Below are 24,645 nucleotides of genomic sequence, written 5' to 3'. Positions count from 1 at the left end.
TTTTTTCTGATTTGTAGGGTTTTTGCTGAAAGGGGGTGCTGACAGTACAGCAGTTAACAGTACTGTCATAACAACATACAACACAAAATTGAACTATGAAGTAGTACTTGTTTTAAAGGACTACAGTTTTGTTATCTGAAGAAACTTTTTAATATGCTAAAAATTAATAAGGATGTTTGAAAATATTTGAAATTGCATTTCAGATTGGTACAATCTACAATTTTATCACTTGATTATTTCCCATTGTGGAAAAGTCTCCCAAAGAGGCATTTTTTAATAAAACAAAGATATCATTATCTTGTGGGTAACCACTCAGTTATTGTAAGTAGTAACAGTCCTGTTTATTATAGATAATTCCTGTCATGGGGACAAATCATACATCAGCAAGTGAGCTGATTTCTGATTGTCTTGTTGAAAGGCAAAAGTGGCACATAACTATATCCATTGTATTTCTGCCTAGAATTTTCCTGGGCATAAAAATGTCTTCACGGTCTCTGCAGCACATGCTCAGTGAGTCTCGTGCTTTCAAGAAATGCCAGGCCTGCTGCACGTGCACTGAGCAGAAACGCTCTGCAAGGTGAGGAAGAACAGTGTGTTTGGGACATGCTGGGCCTACTGAATGTGCCCAGGTCGCCTGTGTGGTTGGTCCCTCCTGAAAAGTCAGAGAAACTGTGTATGAGCTGCCCGTTAGTTTCTGCAACCTTCCCCGGGAGGTAGCTGGTGGAAATGTAGCAGCCATAATGTGACTCTACTAGAAAAAAATAAAGAATGCAAATCAGGAAGAGTAAAGGGAGAATTTCTGATAACTGTCTTTGAACTACATAAACATTCAAGAAGAATAGTGTAGATACCAGCTTCCAATGCTCCACATGTCTTCCAGAGGAGTATATATAACCATTAGTTCACCTCCGTAATTTCTACCGTCTTTGAGGCTCAATCTGTTTCCTACCGGACAGAATAATTTTAGGAGGTAAAGGGAACAATCTCACATGTCTGTAAATGGTTTACCTGCTCTCCTTTCAAATGCTACAGATTTGTGGAAATGAAAGATGCCATATATGAAAGCCATCCCACCCCATTTTAGCTGTGCGTTTGACAACGGTGTCCCTGACACAGCTTTCCCCTGCTGTTTCTGTGGATCTTCCACACTGTGCTATGAGGAGAAAACACTTCTAAAGACAGCAGTTGTGAATGTAAGCTTACAAAACAGTATGGGGGACTGAAAAGATTCCTGTAGATGCAAAGGTTGTTTGTGATAATTCTTCCTCTCATGGGCAGAGTACGTGTTTAGATTTTCAATTTTTGTTATCTTAACAATTAACCTCGCTTTTGCCCAAACAAGCGCAATATAGAACTTCATAAAATAACTGAATATTTACTCCCTTTCCCAGGATATAGAAAGCAGAACGTTAACATTTTTTCTGCTTGGAAGAATTAGTCCAGCCACATGTTTTGGTACCAGAATTAGAATGGTACCAGAATTGAATAGGTACCAGAGTTAGAATGGACTAAAATCCACAAATCTGGAATTTTGTTAAAACACGATTTTATAGTGTTACAAAATGTAATGTTGACTAGAGGTAATGACCAGTATAATTGCTGTACAAGCTCTTTATTGTGTTTAGTTTCACTTGTGCACATTTTAAACTATCTATCTCCTATACTAGTTTGTGTAAACCAAACAGCTACTATTCGTTGTTTTTTGGTTTTGTTTTTTTGTTTTTGTTTTAAATGGCCACATAAGACATTTTGAACAGTTGTAGACAGAGGTTCTGCATCCTCTAGTTTTGAAGACCATGACACACCTACTTGTGGGCCATTAACTACTTCTCTCTTGGATGTTAATCTTTTGATCTGGTAACAGCTTGATGCCATGAAGTTCAGTAGAATAGGTTTATATTTAATTTTTTTACATATCTCTATCTATTCTAGACTTTTCTGGGATTTCCCTTGATATTATATGATAGTGTTAAAAGATGCACAGTGTATAACAAATTAAGATTTTGGTCTTAACTGTGCTTTCTTCATTCATGAAGATGCTAATCTGAAAAGAACCAAATATCAACAGCACAGTTTTGGACATCTCTTAGGTTTCTGGCACCTTGAAATCATTAATGAACTCTGTGTGTTTGACATCTGTGTGCAGAAGTCAACAAGCCAAGCAGTGAGCTTTTGTTCTGCTTTTGACATTAGTAATTAGTAGCAGAACACTGAAATTAGAATTTAGAAAAGTATGGACATGCTTAAATTTTGTGCCAGTAGTAGCAGACTCTCACAATAACAGTGTTAGAAGTCTGCCAGTATTTTCATGTTAAATAGATCTGACCAAAACTGTACATAATTATCTATGAAAATAACTGCATGTAATTTTTTTCAGAATTCTATGATCGCTAAATAAAGAGGAAGATGACAGCTTATTGACACTATGTATCCTCTGTAAATGGAAACCTGTAAGATTCTCTAATAGTTTAATTGCTATCAGAAAAATCAGATGTCATTAATCTTTAATGTGCTATCAAGAGATTACAGAACTGCTTCATATGAAATGTTTTTAGGAAACAGGAACTGTCCTGGGATTTTCATCTGGAACACTAAACATTTCTGAAGATAGTTGAAATAGCTGTCTCTGTGCTTGCAACTGAAGATCAGGAATCTCAGCCCATTCTGTATTTCAAAGCATCAGAAAAACATGACCAAAGCCTCATGGAATCTTCATACTAGAAATTATTAGAAATTTCATGAAATCGATTTCACAGCATGAGCAATCTCATTTTTTGATGAAAGAATTTGGAGCAGGTTAGCTTTAGATAGAGATTGCCACTCATAGACGTTTATCTAAATGTGAGGATCATTTGCTACTTGGGAGATTAAAACCATTTCTGTACTGTTTATATGCCTTGTCGTCGCCTTTGTATAAGAGAAAGTGTAGCTTAGTGAGAGGATCTAGAAGAATTAATGGTATCAAGTTCAGTTTCTTGCTGTTCTCTGTCACTGAATTCTGATTTTCCAAATCTACACAACTTGAACTTTCTCAGTGGGACTTTTCCTAATTAATTCCAGATTCCACCTGGTATGCCTTGTTTTTTTCCTGCTGTAAATTGGGAAGGAGTGTTTCTTTTTGATAACATTTTCAAACTTTGAATGACACGTGCCATAGAATTGTAATTTGTTGATTTAATTACTTTTTCTTGTTCATGTGGTTTCTCATCTAAAAACACTTTTATGAGACATTGTGAATAATCTCCTCAAAGAACAATTGTGTTGCCTTGAAACTGTCAGCACTTTTCCTCCCAACTCTCCACTCATTTTTCACAATAAATACTGCTGTTGATATTTACACAAACTCTCTCCGTCTTGTTGGGATGCAGATTTCTTAATGGCACTGAAAATAGGACGCTGATGAACTTAGGAGGAAACCAAACTTATGTTTAGGGGTTGCATGAGGACAGTGTAGATAATACTCAGAGAAGACCATTTACTGTGTTTTCCAGCTTTTTCAGAAGCTTATTTATTCCAGCCCAAAACGGGAATTTCTTTCATCAAACTGAAGCAAAATATTAGGATGACGGCTGTGGGAGGAGGCATCTAGGTCCCACATCCACAAACTGGAGGGGCAGTCAATCTATTTGTTCCTTGGTTTGTAGATAAAAATTAGCCAGAGAAATCCTCAGCAGACTGTGTTTGAGTTGTAAATTTGGTTTGGGGAGAAGAGCTGGCCTTTGTACAGCATAGATTAAAGTCATGTCAGAAAGTAGGTTGTAAGCAGAATCCCGATTCCACAACCTCCTGGTATTCTCTGGTAGTTCATTAAATTTGTGAAACTGTCTTCAAGCAACATCTGAACAACTTTTGTTGTCATGGTCATTGGAGAGCACACCAAAGTATTCTGGGCATCCAGTGACAGGTCACTGTTGCACACTGAATTACATTAAATTGTGTTTTTGATGATTCACTTGATCTGAAAGGAGAGAACTGCCATGTGAATGGTACTGTCTGGGCAACTGAAAGTATGCTTTGCTTTCTTAAGCAGTATCATAATTTCTGAATGTAAGAGATGTTCTGTTCATATATCAATGTCAAATATTTCTGCTTTAAAATCTTCCATGTTATATTGAAGTATCTGTATTTAGGCACTATGAACTAAATGTTAGCATTCAAATAATTTTATTTAAGTATTTATGAAATGGGGAGTAATTTGGTAGCAATTACTCCTTACTGGTCTAAAAAGTAGGCACAGAAGTATCCCAACTTTTGGAGGTTGTGAAAGTGAGGCAACTGGGAATTCTTGATTTACCAGAAATGTTAGAGAGTCCACAAATTTGGAATTGGAAAAGGAATTCCTGGCTCTTCCTCATGTTCTCAGGCAAGTTGATTGCATCTCTCTGAGAAGTGCACAAAAGCTGATAACATTATAGTCCAACTGATAACTCTCTGGGGAGACTGAAAGCTCTGCACTGACGTTCACCAGATGTTTGGAAGTTTACGTCGTATCTGAGCTATGAAGAATTGTACCCTTAATACAAGCTTTCTGAATTCTACAGAATTATGTCATAGGTATTCATATACAGGACTTACTTTAAAACTCCTTGTAGTGTTGCCATTTTCTGTTAAATTCATGTAATTTTCCAACAAGTCACACCGTCTCATCTAGGTCTTTAAGCGTTACCTTGTAATAGTAGCTTCCTTATCGTATTTTAGCTCATGGTATTGAATTTCTTTGATGAGTTGATTCTGGTAAAATCTTCAAGTTTTTTCCTATTTCTTAAACCTGTGAATAAGGAACAGAAGAATGGAGTAGGCCTATTGTTGTAGCAGTAGTCTCACCTTTCGTGGAAATGCTTTTGTTAGAATCTGCTTTGTTTCCCCTGCTAACTGAAATATTAAACACATTAAAATTTGAGGGTTAAATCTGGCCACAGCAAAAAGCAAAATTGCCATCATCTTCAAAAGGATCAGAATTTCAGCCTGAAATTTTACAGTCCTGAGAGCAAAATTCTCTATTTTGCCTTAACCTAGTAAGGGAATCTAAGTATATATATAAACTTAAAATCTTCAAGAAGGCGTTCATTCCTATCATTGATAAATAGTTCTCTGCAGCTTCTGTTTAATCTGCCCTATATATCATATTCAATAGAATGAAGAAATAAAGATGCCACTGTTATTAAACAAAAATACTGTAATATTACAAAAGTACACAAAGCCAAAATAAAATATTAAACTATTTTGTGCTTGTATCTCTTTGCTACTTGTTGGTTAATTAATTTTACATGACAGAGGCTAAAGAGACTTATTATAAAGTAAACAAATAAAAGTCATTAATCACTTAGACAAACAATATTGTTCATGATGTCAATTGTTGTTATCAGCCTATGTTTGAAATAACTTATAGATGAAGGTAATTTAGCGTACTACATTTCAAAGAGGACAGTTATCTTGTTACCAGTACAACATGGGATAAAATTAATCCCTTTTTAACTGCAGCGTGAATATTCAAATGACTTGAGTTTCATGAGCTAAGTATCTTTGCAGACAAATCATAGGAACAGTGCAGCCAGAGAGAGGCGAGAAAGAGCCGGCCCCTTAGAGAGCAAGGCAGAGTGTTCATTATTAAACATTGGTTGCTGCTAAAATATGGTTTCCATATGGAGTAGACTACATGTAATTTATGTAAACCACATTGGTAATAGTTTTTATCAAGTGGTACTAAACACAAGCTAAATCCAGCATAACTGTTTATGTAGACTGCATGTAAGTAAATTGTGGGTATTACTAGGGCTAGTCAGATTTTTCAGGAAAATATTCCCGTTGCTGTCCCTATTATACAAGAAAGCAGCTGACATCTGCAGTTATGCCAGCTTTGGTTAAGATGTTTTTGGAGCTTAGACAGGAAGCAAAAGAAATTAATTTGTAATAAATCACCAGTGGCCCTCATCTAAGGACTTCTAACCATATTAAATATATCTGTTAATAAATATGCTTTTATCTGAACAGGTGGTCAGATGTTTTACTCTTTCTTTTGAAAAGGTGATTCCTCAAACTGTATTTGGTGAGTATTTTTTTGGCTGAGAAAAGACATAGCAAAAATTACTAAAATAGAATTATAATTAAGCACCTAATGATGATGAGAAAGGAAAACTGAAGGGCTTTTCTGAGCATAATGTGTGCTTTTCTAACACACTGGAAGGCAAAAGAGCAGACAACTGCAGAGGACATGTTATATACTTTTAATTTCTTTGAGAATTTGTGGCAAAATACAAGAAATCCTACCTTGGATTAAAAACTGTGTAAGAGCTAAGCATGGAGTTGAAGTACAGATTCCACTCAGAGATGATGTAGTATTTAGTATTAGCACAGACGGTGTTTTGTATATTCATTACTGAGTTGAAAGGGGAATACATAGCAGTGGGATAATTGGCTAAGCAGGTAAGACTAATTTGAAGATGAGGTTTATTTAAAAGACAATATAAACACTGGTTAGATAACAAAGTCTTATGGACTGAACTGCAAGCTCCAGGTCTCTGATTCTGTCTCTGCCACCTCTTATGAGCAAACCTTTTAACATCTGTTTTTGTTTTCCTTAGTATCGATAGTACTGCTTAATATGGTAGGTCAAGAATTCTTTTATTGCAGTAATTTTAAAATGAAAAAAATCAATTACTAGAAGAACACAACTGGAAAAGACCCTGTGCAACCTGTTCTAAGTTGGCCCTGCTTTGAACATGGAGTTGAAGCAGATGGCCTCCAAAGGTTTCTTCCTATCTATATTAGTCTATGATTATTAAAAAAAAAAAAAAATCCGCAACTCTACCAATCTAGCAATTTTTGGTTTTCTTTTGGAATAACGAAGATGAAATATGGCTTGATTTTAGATCAGATTAGCCCAAGTTAAGACATTTCTTTATTTTTAGTGATCTCCAAAACTGTGTTTTCAAGTGATCGTCACTTTAAAGGTGTGCACCAATCCCTTGTGATGCATGTAGGAATCCTTGCAGCTTCACTTGAAAATTGCAAACCAGCTGTCCCTAGTGGCATATTATATAGTTTGTGTTGCTGGACAAAAGCACACATTTCTCACTGAAGAACATTAGTGTTACACATACATAGCTGAGAGGAAGATCTGCCTTTTTTTTCCCATGTAACTGTGAAGAGAAAAGCCAAGTATATTCATGTAAACTTGTAACAATGGGCCAGACTATAGGTTCACGGTCTTCTATGGCTGTTGCTTATTTGCCTCCTGAAGGTGCATTTACTGGCTGCCTGTTGTATTGGCTCTCTCACTTGGCTGAACACCTGGAGAACTATATTTGTGGGTTGTTCAAGTGGCATGCTGAAGAACAGCTAGCCTCAAAGCATTTTCTACTGCCTTGGATGCTCCCCTTCTTTGAGAAAGACAGCTGTTTCCAAAACAACTTGTGGTGTACCTGAAGATAGGTGTGTTAGTCATTTCAGTCAAGACAGGAATGGCTTATTTTGAATTTGCCCCTTAGAAAAGCAGTGCATGTTGCTCTCATGTTAAATCCATGGTTATACTTCCTTATTCTTCTTACAAGAAATAACATGATTAAATATTAGCTAATTACTGTGGGCAGCTAGCACTTTTTTTTAATAGACACTGTTGTTAATTATAACCTGGGTTAGTCAAACTCTTCTTTTACTTGTGCAGAAAATCTAGTCCTTCCTTTACATTTATAAATGCTCCATAAATAGGTTGTAAATTGAATAAATTATACCGCTGTTGGACAGACAGTAGTTTTCAATTCAAACAGTCCTACCATTTCTGGGAAATACTGGATGAACTTTGCAATTGGCTAAGTCACATGACATTGCTTTTGAATCCTAATTGAATGGGATAATGCTTTTGAACTGCATTAGTTGAGAAACCAAAAGAAAGTTCATTTCTCAGTTTAATTCATTTTAGCAATTCCTCTGCTATAATGTTTTTTTGAAAATACACTATTAAAAAAACCTGAAATGATAAATGACAATTAATCAAAATAGGCCAAACAGAAATTCTGTTTCTAGTTTAGAGAAGTATGCTTATGTTTTGCCCTATTTAGCAAACTGTAGTGAGGAGTGTTAGCATATGGGATGGTGTACTGTATACTCTAATTGTTGGAATCACTTTATTTTATATTAAATTTTATTTTCTATAAAATATTGTCCATTTCAGAAAAAAACAGAAGTAACGATATTAGCTAAGAAGGTACATTATTCATATAGTTAGTCAGTTCCCACTGTAGTAAGCTGTTTTGAGACTAGAGCTTTAGAATTATCTTTGTACTTGTCATAAAAGACAACATGCAAAAATTATTCCTCACATGTCAGTGCTAGAAATCTCTGTTTTATTTTCTACCAATTCTTTTGCTTGACACTTCCCTGATATTCTTTTGTGAATGCGGCAAAATGGACCTATGTCATTTTTTGTCCTCACAGAAAAATAAAACCTACTTTAGAAATTAATATAAACTTGTTCAGTGATAGCAGCTTGGTGTTGTTACAGCAAATCTTTATTTGACTCTACAAAGATCTGCTGAAGACCTTTTTCATTGTAAGAGGAAATATATTTTATTAGTTTGTAATTTGAGGTAAACCAGTAAATCATTAAAACAAAACCACTTTCTGCCCTACAGTTAAAAAAAGTGATTTTTAAGTATGTAAAGAGTCTAGAGTTTGTAATTTCCTTTTATACTAACTAAAAGGCTGCACAGTTGGTGCTGCTGGTGTAGGGCTGATGTTAGGGTAATATGTAAGATACCTGAAAGATTTTCCATTGGTTCCGTTCATAAGCTGCTGTACCTGCCCCAGCCAAAAAACTCTTAAAAACCCAAGCCACCAAATCCAGCTTTTTAGAGGGCATGTATCAGAGATGTCTTCAAACTTCTGGTCGACAAAAAAAGGATGAAGATGAATTTCAGCTTCCTTTCGTCACCTCTCCCAATTTCCCAATCTTGGTGAGTGCCTCAGTTGTAACAGAAGTTACCTCTGTTGCAGGAATCAGTGTTACCTTTGGTACAGGAATGACAATCATTTCACCAGAGATGAATTCAAGGACTATCTGTATAGCAGAAAGGGGCGAACACAGGAGTTCTTTATGCTTTGGAAGTGGAGCAAGTCCAAGCTTCCTTGTAGGATACATGCCACATCTAGTCAAGAAAAATAGTCTGAACAGTTCTTTAAATCATGATGGTATTTGGTAGAGCAAAGCTGTCTTGGGAAGTTCCTCATCCTTTCTAAGTACTGTTAGTCAGAATTTTTCTCCCTCCGTCAGAGGTCTGTACAATGGGACTTGTAGTGCTCATATTGCTCTTAGTGTGCCAGCATGACGTCACAGGTGCCCGGGACAGGGGGAGATCACACCATGCGGATGTCTGTGTTAAGCCATCCTTAAAACAGTTTTCCTTCAAAGTGTGTGTGTATACAAAATAGGTGATGGCATGGTACCACATCAAAGTGCTGATGGCACTCAACAGGGCATCCCTGAATAGCTAACTTACAGCTTTACTGCTTGGGGGTAGTGTGACCATCCCAAGTGAGGGCTAGAAGACTTAACGCTGCTAAAGGTGTTTACAGTGCTTGTGTGCCCATTTTTATACCTTACACACATAGTCACCGTATGGGGATGGATTGCTGCCAGGGTTTTGACTTTACTGTCTCACCTGCTTACCTGCTATATATTGAAGAGGGACATGCGTGACTGCTGGAAAGTCGTATGACAAACCTGTGATGTACCTATTGCAGTATTTTTGAGAATCCATCACCTGACATTTATTCCATCTAAATTTGTTCTGAAATTCTGAAAAAGATCAGGCAGCTATCATTAATAATGACGTCAGTTCTTCTTTTGTCTTTTCCTGTATGTATATTCTCTACTAAATGCACATCTGTGTGGGCTCCAAAATGAGGATAAATCAGTCTTGGGCTGGGTTCTTGGCTTGTATAAAAATACTAGGGTTAATATCTTGCATTTCTGCAGAACTAGGAGCAAAAGTATTTTCTGATGGAGGAGAGAGGGGCAAGGGGGACTTCCCCCATGACATACAGTACTTGCTTTTAGTCCTAAAAGGACCTGAAGCAGCAGACTTGAATGTCACAACACTTTTTATGTAAAGCAAAACTACTTCATGTCACTTCTGAAAATGTTTGTTTACTTTTTTCCCCGCTCCATCTCAGTCCACCACAATAGGCTTATGGTGATTATGATACCTGGCTTTATGGGTTGAAGACTACAAGAAACTGTGCCCCTCCAGATTTTTAAAAGCCTCTGAAACACTGCTGGAATAGTCTTTAATAAAGCACGTGGCATATACAGAACATAGAGCAGTGTGGTGGGGTATAATTTTTTATTGGCTTTCCTGTTGGGATGATATACGTAATTAGAGATTAACTGAGTCATTTCTGCGTTTTGTGACCCTCTCAGATTTAATCCAATAAAATCCTGGTGTCTAATGACACCATTCCCCTGCCCGTGATTCATGAGCGTTAGCTGTGCTTTTAGGTATAAGTAGGAATTCACGGGCGTGCATGTGCTTTAGGTATATGTGTGTCTTTTTCCGTGCTTTTAAGTTGTAACACAAACAGAGCAGACATGTAGATGCAAACTCTGTCTCTTTAAATTTCCTGACTTGGACTCACTTGACAAAGACCTCCTTATCATTTTCTTGAAACCCAGTTTCCTGAATCAGCGGATTTTTTCCCCCTTGAAACTTCTGAAACTCTGAACCCTGTCAAAACAAGATGGCTGGCAAGTTCCAGGGACAGAGCAGAGACACAGACAGAGACAAAGAAGCCCCTGAGAAGGCAGACGGACTTATATTGCTTGTGGTTTTTCAGTACAGCTGGTTTCAGATGTGTCGGCCTTGTTCTGCACTGGTTCCACTGCCAAAGCAAGACTGTCACAGCTGGTAGTACTTACTGCACTTGCGGGAAAGTATGTGATTCATTAGTTGGAACCGTATGTTTTTCACCAGTTCTGGTCATGTTTTTGTTAGGATGTGGTAAAAGCATAAGCAGGGGGTGAAGGGACAATGGAAATATGTGACTTGTTAAAGATTGGCCCCAACCAGTTATTAGCTAAATTGTACACTGTAAAAAAAAATACGCCATTGCTCGTAAGACAAATGATTTAATTCTTTATTCTTCGGTTAAGGTCATTTAGTCATAAGTAGTAAAAAAAAAAAAAAAAATTGTCAACATCAGGTCCTTTTTCTCCTCTTTTCTCTAAGTGTTATGGTCTTTTTTAACCAAAAACTGTAATACAGGAAGAAGTCATGCAAGTAAAAGACATTAATTTGGTGAAAGATCGCCAAACTGGCTAAGAATTTTGAAAGGAGGGTAGCTGCCACACTACTGATAAAATATGACTGTGGCATAGAAGCTTATAGAGAACTTTGTTATAATATTTGGTAGCAGCAGAGCTGTCAGTGGGTGTTCCTTTGCCCACACATAATAAAACAGAAATTGTATGCAGAGATGTAGCAAACTGTTTTGTTCAGAATTAGTGTCTTACTGTAAGATCTGGGGTAGGTCCTTCAGCTATTTTCTAGTGTTGGAGAAAGAGCAAGTTTTATACTGGTATTTATTTTATAGCTGTTTGGGCCTAAATATGCCTGTTTTTCTTTTTTTCTTTTTTTTTTTTAAAAAAAGCACACAGCACAGTGAAATTTAATATTCTTGTCTTCTAAAAATTGCTCATACAGTTCTCCCCAATTCATAGCACTGATGAAATTACACGAGGACTTCAAACCCATGTGTTTAAGAAAAAGTGTTTTCAAAAGAATATCCCGCCTCCCCACCCCATTTTGCCTCGCAGCCTCCCTAAACACACACACACACACTGGACTTTATAGAGCTAGAACCAGGTCTGTCTCTGATAATTAGCTCAGCTGGCTGCAGCATAAATAAAGGAATGCACTTAGGGGCTGTAGTCTGTGACATGGTTTAACAGAGCATAAAAAGGTGCATCTGTTAACATGCCTGAATTCAGTCACCTTACTGTCACCCACGGAAAGACACCAGCCCTGAAATGTGCCGGCGATATTTTGCAAACAAGAGGCCAGTATTGTATTAAATTAACCAGGCTGTGAACGTGCAAAGTGCTGCCTCTTAAAAACCGTACTATCTTGGCTTACAGTGGTGTTGCAATGAGTCCCTCCAGTATCTATTAGGATGACCTGTGGCACTGAATACTTCAACACTCTTCTGGCTAGTATTGTTGACCTTTGTCAGCTTGATAAAAAAGCAGAGCCTAGAAATGTGCTTGTCATTTTTAGTGAACCAGGAGGCTGGGAAGCATGGGGAAGGCGGGGTGCAGGGAAACGCAGAGATGCCAACAGCTTGTTTTCGTTTAAATTAGGATGCTGAACTCAGGACAGAATTGCAGTCTGCTTCCCGTTCCCTCCCCAGCAACCCCATGTCTCTCACCCCTTTCTTCCCCTGACTGTTGCTACTTGATTTGAGGTCTGAAATAATGAGGAATGTCTGCGTGATCAAAGTTACTGTCTGCCTCCTGGTCTCCACAGAAGCCCTGCTGTATGTATTTGGTAGGCGACAAGCAGCTTGTTGTAATGTATTTGAAGGTAATACAATCACACTTTTGTTGTGTTCTTTGAACATTTATTTGCTTTTTCATTTGGTAATTCTAATGAGAAAAAGACATATTAAAATCTTTTTTTGCTTTCATTTAGCTGTGTAATGATTTTTAAAATATTTGCAGGAAAAAGACTGCTTCAGCAGGGGATATGCCGGCGCATACATCAATGAATTGATAAGTTCTCAATTTTATAGATGTGTAATTCCTTTGAATATGTTGATTGAGTTCTACCTAGCTCTGTCTGGAGACTTAACAAGGTAGCAGGGTGTCTGTTTTCAGCAGACACATCTGTGCTATACAAACCATTACTTCTACAGTGTTATTATTATATATATATATTTTTTATAATCTTCAGAGGGCCCAAGTGAGTGCCATATCCATTAGAAGATGATGTAATGCCAATGGGAGCTAGTCCCGCACAGCTTGAACCAAAAATGATTCCAGTTGGCAGTAACTGAATGTGGATGACCAGAAGGTGTGATGCATTCTCTACTGTATTTTGAAGTAGTTGCACTGGAAATATCCCACCCAGTTGTGCTTGGCCCTTTGGTCCTAACATTGGGCCACACCTGCATTCCTGATGTCCAGACCCATCTTTGTTTTTGCCAACTGTCTTTACCCAGAAATATTTTTGGAAAAGAAAAAGAAAAAAAGAACATGCATAAGCATTTACCTTATTGCTTGGAGAGAGAGGGACGGGGGAGGGAAAGAAGTTGCTATCAAGAGAGATGATAGTGCCTCAAAATCCCTTTATCTGACTGCTGTGAAGTTATAATAAGCCAGCTGTGAAACAGAAGAAAAAAAGCCACTGAGTCCTTTTCAGTTCTCTTGATTTTTTTCCCCCAGTTATGATTTTTCCCCTCCCTTTTGGTTTTTTTTTTCTTTTTTTTTTCCTTTTTCTTTTTTCCCCCTCTCAGGGGAGTTTCTAGAGAAGCAAACCTGAAAAAAAGCTGAGGTTTATGTTAGAAGAAATTAAGGTTAATGATCATTGGCTCATTTTCATATTCCGTGGGTGTGGATGGAGGAGTAATCAGTGCAGGTGGCCTTGCCAGTTGGGAGTTTCTCTTTGTCATCAAGAAAATAAGGAGAGTGCAGGGATTGAGTTACCACAACTATTTCTGGGCTAAACATATTTTGTTTCCCCACTGGCTCTGGTCTAAGGACAGAAAGCTGACATTAATTTTATCCAAAAGAAAAACACAGTTAATTCACTATATATTCTGAGATAGTTTGACTGCATGCATAAGAGTCAATGGTTGTTCATACATAATTCCAGTGTAATCTTACAAATACTTTTACAAATAACACACTGAAAAGCAAAAGTTCTTCTCAATTTGCCTTGACAATTTATTTTTCTGTGCCCAATTACCACTTATTTTATTGAATGTTTAGGAGTCGCTTATTAAGATATGTGCTCTGACTGCACCAATTGGCTTCCCAGATGCGTGCTATTACACGTAAGGGTGCTCCCTTCTAACTTTTAAACGATGTACAGAATTGAAGCAGTTCTGTTTAGTTTGCAAAGGAAGTGGTGGATTTGGTTAAGGAAGTATATGCTGGCCTTGAAAGGAGATCTAGTGTGCATTCACATCTCAGCCATAGAAAGGCTGTTCTTTAAAGAAAAATGTTCTTGAAAAGGAATACTGAAATGGCAAATAATTCAGGGAAACAAACCCTTGATATGTTCCACTTTGAAGTTTTCTGCAACTATTATGCTTTGTGTCTAATAGTGCTGGAACAGTTTGTAGCAGAGGGATTTTGATTTAGAAATCAGAAATAGAAGCCAACAGAAGTCTGTAAAAGGTATTGAGCAGGAAGGGGAACAGCAGTCATGGTGTCTTGAATTGTGCGTGTGCTTCTAAACATGCATTTGTATGTGCATGCTGCAGACTGACTGACTGGAAGAAGAAGATTAATACCCAAACTGGCACGTTCAGTTTCAGAGCATGGTGCAGCAGGCAGTAGTGACTATTATTTTAGCACTAAACCTGTGTGAATATTTCATGATGGGTCATTTAGTTCTAGTTAAAATAAAGACCTAAGATTATGTTGTGTACTCGCTGCTGTAGTTTTTTTAATGAAGCATAGATAGCATGACCCCCACTCACACTTGTACAGGAACACTGCTTATTTAGCTTTGCGGCAGAGTCAGTATTGGAGATTTAGGTACTGTTATTCCAAATAAAATGTTACAGCATCAGAAGGTTTGACTTGTAGAATTGGGGGGTAGATTTTGGTTCCCTTGGTTCTCTGAGGTAAGAGTCAACATGCAGCTGAATATTCATGAGACATTCATTAATATGAATAGTTGGTCTGCTGCTGCACCTTTCCATGGTTTATTAATAACTTATGGACAGACCACTCCCAGACATACAGAGGGCAAGAATACTTTAATGATTGCAGCATTTTCTCAGGTTAAAAAAGAAAAGGTTTATTTCAGCAGCACCATTTGCAATGCTGTAGTTAAGGTGTCAGTAGCACATTGTACTTAAGGTTGTACCAGTAACACTTGAATACAAATCCCATTTTTTTCAGGGTTATAAGTTGTGTGTAAAACTTTGTTCCAGGCTGAAACATGACATAAAGAAATATCTGCCTTGAAGCAACTGTTTTTTGGCTCAATCTTTTAACATAGCCTTTTATCTTTTTTTTTTTTTTTTTTTTAAGTCAGTGAATAGAGGGAAAATAAAATGAATGTTACCATTTCAAGGCTTTCTTCTTCCTTGCTGATGAAACTCAAAACTAGCTTAAATTAAAAACAAAAATGTTGGCAGATTATCAGTCCATAGCATAGTCTGAGTGTTTCTGGCATTAAAAAATAATGTTTGCTACTCATGTAAAGAGAAGTTTTTTAAAACTCACCTTGTATTAAGAAACTCTGCTGTTGATAGACAGGTGATTACAGTTATGTTCCATAGATTAATTCACTCAGTAAGAGGAATTGCATAAGAAAAATACTGACTTTAGATTAAAAATAAGGTTTTAAAAGTTATTTCTCTCCTAAGTACTTCCTGTTTAATCTTGGGCATATGTTCTATTTAGGTTTTTGAGATACTGAAAAACTGTATTGAAGGTATCCCAATATGCTACCCAAGAAGCTTATACAGTGATATTTTTGTAAATAGTATCTGTATTAAAAACATAACATCTTTCATCATTTTTTATCAAATAAGAGTTGAACACTGTCTCAAGAAAAGACTGTATGCTATGCTATTTTTCCTGTATCCATAATAGTGCAACTCTAACCTTTTGAAGAAAAGTAGCCAATTTCACTTTGTATGTTAACCTTTCACTGAAAGTAACTTCAGTTGCTGAGGCTGTTGTGAAGCCTCCATTAAGCTGAAGGTTGCTGATGTGCACTCTCATTATATTTTTAATAGACATAATTACATCTCAAGAATGGTGCTGTGCATAGTTACACAATCTTTCTTTCTTTCTTCCTTTTTTCCTGTATAAATATCTTGTAAAACTTTAATCCTGAAAGTCTACTAATAAAATGAAAGACTGATTCATGAAATGGAACCAAAGAAATTTCACCCATGAATGGCTATCTAAAAAAACAGTGGAAAAATATTCAGGAATTGTAAAAATGTTGTTTTATTGTTATTGTCTTTAGTTTTTAGCCTTGATAAAGTTGGCATAAAAGTATTATAATTTGGTAGAAGAAACTGCATGTTATTTTGTAAGTTAAAAAAAGTTTTTTTCCCTAGTATTTAGCACTTTACTCTCCAGTACAGTTTCTCCTGGGACTGTAATTTTTCTTCTGTGATTAAAAGTACCGAAGTACCCCTGCTCAGGGGATTACTAGTTAGATACAGAGTCTTTCTGCCTTAGGTCACCAGTTTGAATTCAGTCCAGGCCATCAGCAAACTGCTGTTAACATCTGAGGGCAGCATGGCATTCTCAGTCCAATTCCCACTAGGCAGGGTTTCTTTCCCCCACTCTTTCCTCTCTCCAGTCTTTCTGTCCTGGTCTGAGATCCCCGTGCTGGGCAATGACCCTGCCACGTCTGAGCGAGTTCCACCATCCACGCTGGGATCTGGTTTCCCCTCAGCTAGGGGCAACTCGTCCACCACCACCACCACCACCACCACCACCACCACTCACTCCTTCAGCGTTGCTGGCCAGGCTGGGACGGCACCATCACCACCGCCCGGGCACGTGCCCCTCTGTTGTGTCAAGACGCTGTAGGGCAGACAGATACCTGCCCCAGAAAACTGAGAAGGAAACAAAAAAGCCCCTAAAACACCCCCCCCGCCACCCCCCACCCCAAGCACAGCTGTGTTGTGTAGGGTGTTATGGATTAAACACTTGGCAGAGGTGCTGGAGTTCGTAGGGCTCCAGTTTACAGCGAGACAGCCTCATCCGTGGCACTCAACTTTATTTCATTAGGCTGCCAGACCTGGGGCTGAACACCCCTCTGGTCGTTCCTGTCTCTTCAAGGGAAATACTAACTAGGTGCGAAGGTGTAAGAAGGTAGAGTGAATTTTAACTTTTTTTTTTTTTTTTTTTTTTTTTTTTTTGGTAGGGAGTAGGGATGCTTTCGTTTGGACACTTATACAGTCATGGGAAGCCATGAAGAAGTTGCCTGAATCTTTGTGGAAAAAATAGGCACAAAGAGTTCTGCATGGTGTTTGTGTACAGTCAAACACTGTGGCCTTTTTATGGATATGAACTGTACATAGACATGGCAATATATCTGTATTTGGGTTCAGTAAAGAAATAAAAATAAATAAATACATTGGCTAAATTGTCAGTAATCTCAGCAGAAGGCTGCAGGACAAAATGAGCCGTGGGAGCTAAGATACTTTTTCCACCGTGAAGCTGGCCTCTGTGGATCAGGGTTATGACACGCTGGTGGGCAGAGCGGTCTGTGTAGGCTTTACTACTGCTGCTACCTGTGGTGGTGGAGAAAAGGGGACTTGTAGTTCCAAGGCTGCATATTCACCTCCTGTGAGCACTATACTTTCCCTTTTACAATGGCAAGCTTTTTTTTTAAGTGTTAATATAATTCAGAGCATTTAAAACATCAGCAAATTATTATTGGAAACATTTTGTATAGGGCTAGAAAATGTACAGTAGGGAGCTAGCCTGCTTTGGCAGGAGATAGGCGAGGTGATGTAATGGTCCTTTCCTTCTCTAACATTTATGATGCTAGATTTTATAACTGCTGAGTATAGTTTTCCAAAAAAGATGAAAATGTTACACCCTTTGGCATTAAAATAAATAATTTAGAGCAGGACAGAACTGTGCTCTCAGATCTGCGCGGCAGAAATCAGCTCGATTACTTTGCTCTCCCCATGTATATGTTAACATTGATCCCTAGGCAGGGGGAGCAGGCTGTGTCATGAGGATCTAAGAGGCCTGTGTTGCCTTACATCTTACTGATGAGTTCAGAGTTCATTCACATCACCTATAAGCAAAACTGAAACAGCATATTGGATCGGTATAGGTCTGCAATTGCTGGAGTCTGTTTATAACTCGCGTCTCAGATACCTGCTTATTTTCTAATACATATTTTAAAACTTCCAAAATAAGTATGTATTCCACACACACTATTTTTTTGAGAGTATGGGAAGACAGAGATTGCCCATAAAATGCTTGTCATCCAAGATGTGTATCTGGTTGGCTTCATAATGAAATACATATAAAATAAACACGTTTTGCCAAGCCTCTTCCAGTTCTGAGAACTGGAAGTAGCACACATTTTTCTGTAAAATTTGCTTTGTCAGGTGCCTAAGTGTTGCACAAATATTTTGTTACATACTCTCCATTCTCTGGTATGTAGTCACACTTTCAGAGGTCAGAAGTGGGAGGGTAGCGGTTCTGCTTTAAATACCCGGTTTCAAAATTGCAGTTGCATCACTGCAGGAGAAAAGTTCATATTCAAATTGGTGTTTGTGTAATTAGGTAACTGCACATTTAGCGGTCATTTGCATAAGTAATGGGCTTTTTTGTAAGCAAATCGGGGAAGAGAAAAAGAGTGTGGAGGCTCACGCCTGGTGCCCATCTCAAAAACTGCTGCTAGAAATGGCTTAGTTTGCTTAGTAAGATTTAGCTGGATTTGTTTGGAATACTTCAGAGACTGTAAACATACTACAAAACCATGTTAACACAAGATTATCTTATTAGACAAACCTCTTGAATTGCTTAGGAATGCTTAATTTACAAATACAAGCCAAAGCTGTGGTTTATTTATTTATTTTCTTTCTATTTTTTTTTCCTGATATTGTTGTGGCTGGCGGGGGGGGGGGGGGGGGGGAGAGAAAAAAACCCCCTCTTTTTCCTTGAGAAAAGCCATCTTGTTCTATTACTTAACCACAGACATGTTACAGACAGTGCTCTGGGAGAAGATAATACTGCTCTCATGCTTTCCCTCTGAGGGTGAAGGCGATTGTGCCTGGTGCTGGCCAGCCTGTGGCTGTCCACCATCTGTGTAAGGAATTCACAATCCCAGACAAAAGAAATTGGCAAAGTCTTCTTTCTGTCTGTTCTCCAGGGCCTCAAGATAGCCATAAAACACCTGGACAAAATCAGCAGGTGATGGCAAGGGAAAGAGAATGATCAGTCACAGGCATTGTTGAATCCTTTGAACATTACTTATAGCCTGGACACTGCTGTCACCAGACACAGTTTGATCTTGGGTGAGTTTTCTGGAAGTGCTTTTTCCCTGGCTATAGGACAGCAGGGAGAACCAGATAATGCTGCGGAGGCAAAGCAGAGTTTTCCCATCTTGTAATTTTTATCTCGCCTTGTAACTCTAGTTTTTGTTACCTGCATTTGCACTTAAATAATCATGCAGGAAAAGAAGGCAGCTTATTATACTCAGAAAAAATGTGTCACATCCTTTCACCTCTCTGACCATCCTAATCAGCAGCGCTTAACAAAGTTGAAAAACCGTGATCTGTCTCCCAAAATTAACAAATGACTTAAAAACTGAGAGCTGTCACTTTCTTGTCCCTTTCATGCTGTTTTACACAAAACTTGAAACAATGAGGATTTTAAAGGCTAAGGAATGCAGGTTATTTCCAAGTACCTTCCTGTGTTAACACATTCATAACAGAACTAATTTTCTTCCTGATTTATGATTTCTTAGAACTCGCTATTCATCATCAGTTATGACTTCTTGTATGTAACAGACAGAAAACACAGTACAACTCTGAAACTCTCAGAAAATAGTAGCCCTTAGTTCGCTTCATGCTTTCCTGTAGCCTTGCCATACACACCCTGTATATATTTTTCAGCCTGTTAGAACTTAAGCATAATAAAATTCAAGCCTGAATTTAAAAAGAGAGCTAAGAAGTGCAGTGACAGATTAATATATTTAGAAGAGCGTCTGGGTACACAAAGCAGAAATGCAGCCACGAGAACATGCCGCCTTTGACAAGAGAGGAGGGTTTCCTATCTGTTAACCTGTTGGCAACCGGAGTCTGAATTTCAGTGCATGGGTGCTTAGCTTTGAGGCTGCCCGTCTTGCCAGTGTCAAGGGGTTAAGCTTGTAGCTGTTGTTTTGTTGCATTCCCAAAGCTAAGTCTAAACCGTATCAAAAAGCTCCTGGATCGCCTCACACTTCAGCTGTCCCCTGGATCCTTCTCCTCCCTCCCGTTAGCTCTTTCTCTCATTTTGCCCTCCCCTGCCCGTGCCCCCGCACGTGCAGCCCTTCTCCATGGACCTGGTGTCCAGCTCCGGGGAACACCACGGCGTGCTGTTCAGGGTGTTAGTGCTGCAGCCTGCTTCAGCTGTGGAGCTGGCCGCTCACTGCAAGGCCTGCGTGTGGGTCTGCGTGCCCACGTGCGCACGCGTGAGCGGAGGGTGTTCGTCAGCCCGCTGCTTTAAGGAAGATTGACTGCTGTAATTGTTTGAGCGTTGCTGTGAGCCCGTATTTACAGCTCGTAAGGATGAAGAGCCAAGATTTAAAAAATTAACTGAAGAGGATTCGGGTACTTTGCTGCGAGGTTACTTGTGGATAATTAAGCCTAAGGAACCTTTTTCAGCGTGGAAAATATATGGCATCCTTAGAATGGGTTAGCAAAAGTGTTAATATCTTAGAACAGCAGTCATAATAATCCTTTTACTCTAGCTAATCATGTGCTAATCTGTGGGTAAGTCAAGAGTATTAGACCATTTGAAAGTCATTGTGTCAGCTCAGCCGAAGTAACTGGCGTGCTGCTATAAACATTTCAGAGAAAAGTTCTTTGAACTAAAACAATGATGTCATAAAATAAAGAGTTTTGCTAGTTCTGCACAGCAAGTCTAAGGATGTCATTAGTTTTAGTCCCTGGACAAAAGCATTTGCGTTTATACGAAAATGGAATATTATTACTGTTTTCTCGTTATGTACTATTTCTGCATTGGATCTCAGTGTTTATACTACTCACTAAGCAGCTAAGGAAAGTTCACTATCTGAAAGATTTTTCTGTGTGTAACCTATTTTCTTCCTGTAAATATGTGACAGATGTTCACACACAGATACTTGTTCCTCAGTTTTCTTGATGTTTGTAGATGAAGAGGGAATTTAGTATATTTTCTTTATTTCATTTTATATTTCACCTTAGGTTTTGTAGCCAAAAGTAATTACTTAGGCTTTTATCTGTTGTGTTGCTCGAGTTTACCTCTTTACGATTTTATGTACACTTTATATTTTTTGGAGTTTTGCTTTGTCCCTTCTGCCACTGTTCCTTTGAGCCATCTTCACGTTATTTCCTGAAAGGCTATATCAGAAACCAACTGTCCTCAACATTAGACTATTCAGGTCAATACTCAATACAAATAGTGATGGAGGTTGATAAGAGGAGTGATTTGTCCTCCCTCTGTGTCTTACTTAAAACATTGGCATATATTCTGTTTTACATGGTTCTCTTTGATGAAAGATTCATATGGTTGCCCATGTAGCAGTCAAAATTCCCTTTTCTCAATTCATCGGGATAGTACGCAGACAGACTTGTTTCCTCCATGACAAAATATTTTGACTTAGAAAGTACATTGTCAAAATCGAAGTTGTGTGTCCTATTATAAAATGTCAGTACATTATCAGAATACTGTAAATCTCAGTGAGCATGTCATGTGGAAAAGTTGTTTCTATTGTCACAGTTTGAAAAAGAGTCTTTAAATTATAAATTTGGAAATGCAACTTTTGTTTTAGATGGCAAATTTTAAAATGTGATTTTCATTTTAATTTTTTTCATGTACCTAAATTTCTAATGTCTCTTGGAAATCCTTCTGTAACCTATGCACAACTGAAGTTTATGTACTTGACTATGAAGATTTACTCATGTTAAATTCAGCACTGCAGATGTAATTTAAGAAACTCATTGGAAAATGCAGACCTGAGAGTTAATCGTTACTTTTGTCAGATGATCTGAGTTATGGATGTGCCTTTTACTTTTTTTTAACCTATTTATATTTATTTTGAGTTTCCGAAGAAATTTTTTTTTAATCCAACATTGTCTTCAATAACAATACCCTTTTGCAGTCATTTATGACATTTTGATTTGTTGTTACATTCCTTTCCTATAAGGAGTGTTTGATTTTTTTCCCAGTAGTTCAGTACCAAATCTCATAGTCTGACTTTTTGTTTATGTTTCCTTTAGCAATCCACCTCGGCTATGGAACTGAGTTTTATTAGTGAAAGACTTGTTCTAAAACAGAGAATACTGTGGCTACACTTGTATTGTGGTGTTTGAGGGCTGACAGAAATATGATTGCAAAATAGAAATGCAGAGTGCATGGAAAAAGTAGTTTCTCATCTGAAAAATAGAAGTCCTTTGCCAATCTGTGTTAAAATCTTAGTGTATGTCCTTGCACTTTTCCCCCAAATGCCTTCACAGTCTGCCTCTCTTACTTGGGTGTTGCATGTGTATTTTACAATCTAGAAAAGCACTTTTTAGTATTGGCCTACAAACTCAGTTTCCTGACATTTATGAGTTGTGATCTTTTAATTTCTGTCTTACGAAATTTTTGACCTGACTGAATGAAGCAACGTAGTCTATCCTGTGCCTGAAAGGGCCGCCGGTAAAAGCTGACTTCAAGGGAGGTGTTGTTACTGTGAAATCCTCCCTCGTCCCTGCTACTTAATCTTGCAACCCTATGTTCTATGGTCATATTACGTGTAGAGAAATCCACGAGTTAGAAGGTACTGCAGTGCTTGGTATATAATTAAGTTATGTGATTGCTGAATGTATTGTGGAAGGGACAAGAGCAATTGTTTCAGGTCACCAGATGTGATCTCGTTTTAGAAAAGTTAATATTATGAAAAAAAGCCGTTCAGGATTCAGTTTTTGAATGCCAGAGAAAAGAAAGGTGGCTGAATAATTCCTTGGATACATGACGGCATGGAGACACTCAACACAGTAGTTAGGCTAGTGCCTTAGTCCTCCCAACTATCTGTCTGCTGTTTGCTGACTAACTCCTTTGTGTAGTTGAGGGCTAGATGTAGCCCCAGGGTGTCTGGGATACTAGTAGGGGGTGTGGAGTTTTTTGCTTGTTTGTTTGTGTGTGTTTTTTACTTTTTAAGACAGAAGGCTTTGCTGCTTTTATAAACAATTAAATTTTGTGTTTGTTTTCAATGGTAGAATATATTTTATTTACTGTACAATTTGGTTACGAGTTGTGAGTACAAACAGAATACGCAGCTTTTACGCTGTGCTTTACTTCTGTCAGTCTCAGAGCATTTTAAAAATGAGGTCAGTTTTATTATTCCCATATCCAGATGGGAAATTGAAGCAAAGGAGAAGGAAAGTGACTTGCCCAACATCATCCCGCAAACCTGTGGGATATTAAGCTAAACTATTAACCAAATCAATTTTGTGTGTCACAAGAACATCTGTAATAATGGTGGGCTGTGATAGGCATTACCCTTTTTGAGGTCTAGGGTAAAATAAATTGGCTGACAGCTTTCAGATTTCTGTTTGCATACCTCTGTAATACTCAGCTCTGGAATTTGTCTGTGCAGGGACGCACACCGGCGGTCTTCTGAATCCATTTTTAAAAGTGATTTAGTTAAACCACGATAAAGCTGTGTGTGAATGTTCTTGTTCAGAAATAAAATGGCCTTAATTACTTTGCTGGTTTAATTTCCTTTGATGGGTAGAGTTACGTTCTCCCACCTCTCAGCGTTGTTTGTTCACGTGACTGAACGGGACTGCTGATGGATCCAGATCGCATCTCCCTTCCTTTTTCTTCTTTTTTCTTTTTCAGTGTGCACACCTCTGCTAGCCTGGTTATGTGGGAGCTTGACAGAGAAACAGAGATCTCCTCTCAGCCTGTGTGCATTATGTTGCCCAGAACTTCTATGAATTTTTAAATGTAGCATTTATTTAAGCGGTATGGAATAGTGTATTTATATAAGACATGTGAGGTTGCACCTGTGTTTCATTTGAGAGAGAAACAGTGCATCGCCTGTTCTGGGTACTTAGGTGACTTGTCTGAAGGTGGCCTTGATCTCAAACTTTTCTGCGTGTGAGATACACGAAAATTAGTAGTGACTGAAGTTACTCAGAATAGTGTTATGCCAGGAAGTGAGTGTTTGTAGTGTCGGTGCTTAAATTTGTAAAGCACTGAATAAATGTACTGCACTATATAAATATTTTTCAGTAGTAGTCATTATCAATTGACTTTTGCTGCTCTTCAAGTGTTCCTGTAAACAGCCCTGAATGTGGCAACGGGCTGCAGAGGATGAGCTTGAGGAATCCAGCCGTGGAAGCTAAGATGCGTCTCCCGCCAGCTGTCCGTCCTCGTTGCTCTCCCCAGAAACCACTGCCGCTGGAGCAGCGTTGGTGAGGGAAATTAAGCTCATCTCTCAGCTACTTCAGTTCATGTCCCAGAGAAAACTGGGGCACGTTTATCTTGGCTCAGCTGGTTATTGGAGCAGTAAATACTGAGAACGAGAAGGTGTCAAAACACTGGATGGTGGTGATGTAAACTGCCACAGCGTTTTGCTTGGTGGACATGAGAGTGAGAACTACAACCATGTATTTCCCCTTTACGGGATGGAAATGCATATTATTTAACCACGTGTACAGCTTTAAGTGGAGCTGTAGGATAAGGAGATCTAGAGG

The 24,645-nt window shown here is 38.3% G+C and overlaps 1 protein-coding gene across 13 annotated transcripts in view; it reads left to right on the top strand.

The window, feature by feature from the left end:
• BNC2 (basonuclin zinc finger protein 2) overlaps window positions 1-24,645 on the top strand; it is a 355,957-nt gene that overhangs the window by 163,545 nt on the left and 167,767 nt on the right. The window contains exon 1 of one of the 13 annotated variants that reach the window (XM_064501850.1): window positions 12,549-12,575. The exons of the other annotated variants lie outside the window; for them this stretch is intronic. Within the exon in view, the coding sequence (XP_064357920.1) occupies window positions 12,564-12,575 (12 nt within the window). The 5' untranslated portion in view covers window positions 12,549-12,563. Of the gene's footprint in view, window positions 1-12,548; window positions 12,576-24,645 lie in introns of those variants that run through there. 13 annotated transcript variants of the gene reach the window in all.

Source organism: Dromaius novaehollandiae, chromosome Z (genome assembly GCF_036370855.1).
Source record: "Dromaius novaehollandiae isolate bDroNov1 chromosome Z, bDroNov1.hap1, whole genome shotgun sequence".
In the NCBI taxonomy this organism is placed as follows: domain Eukaryota; kingdom Metazoa; phylum Chordata; class Aves; order Casuariiformes; family Dromaiidae; genus Dromaius; species Dromaius novaehollandiae.
The sequence above is the reverse complement of the archived record's forward strand: the minus strand, read 5'-3'. Positions and strand labels throughout refer to the sequence as shown.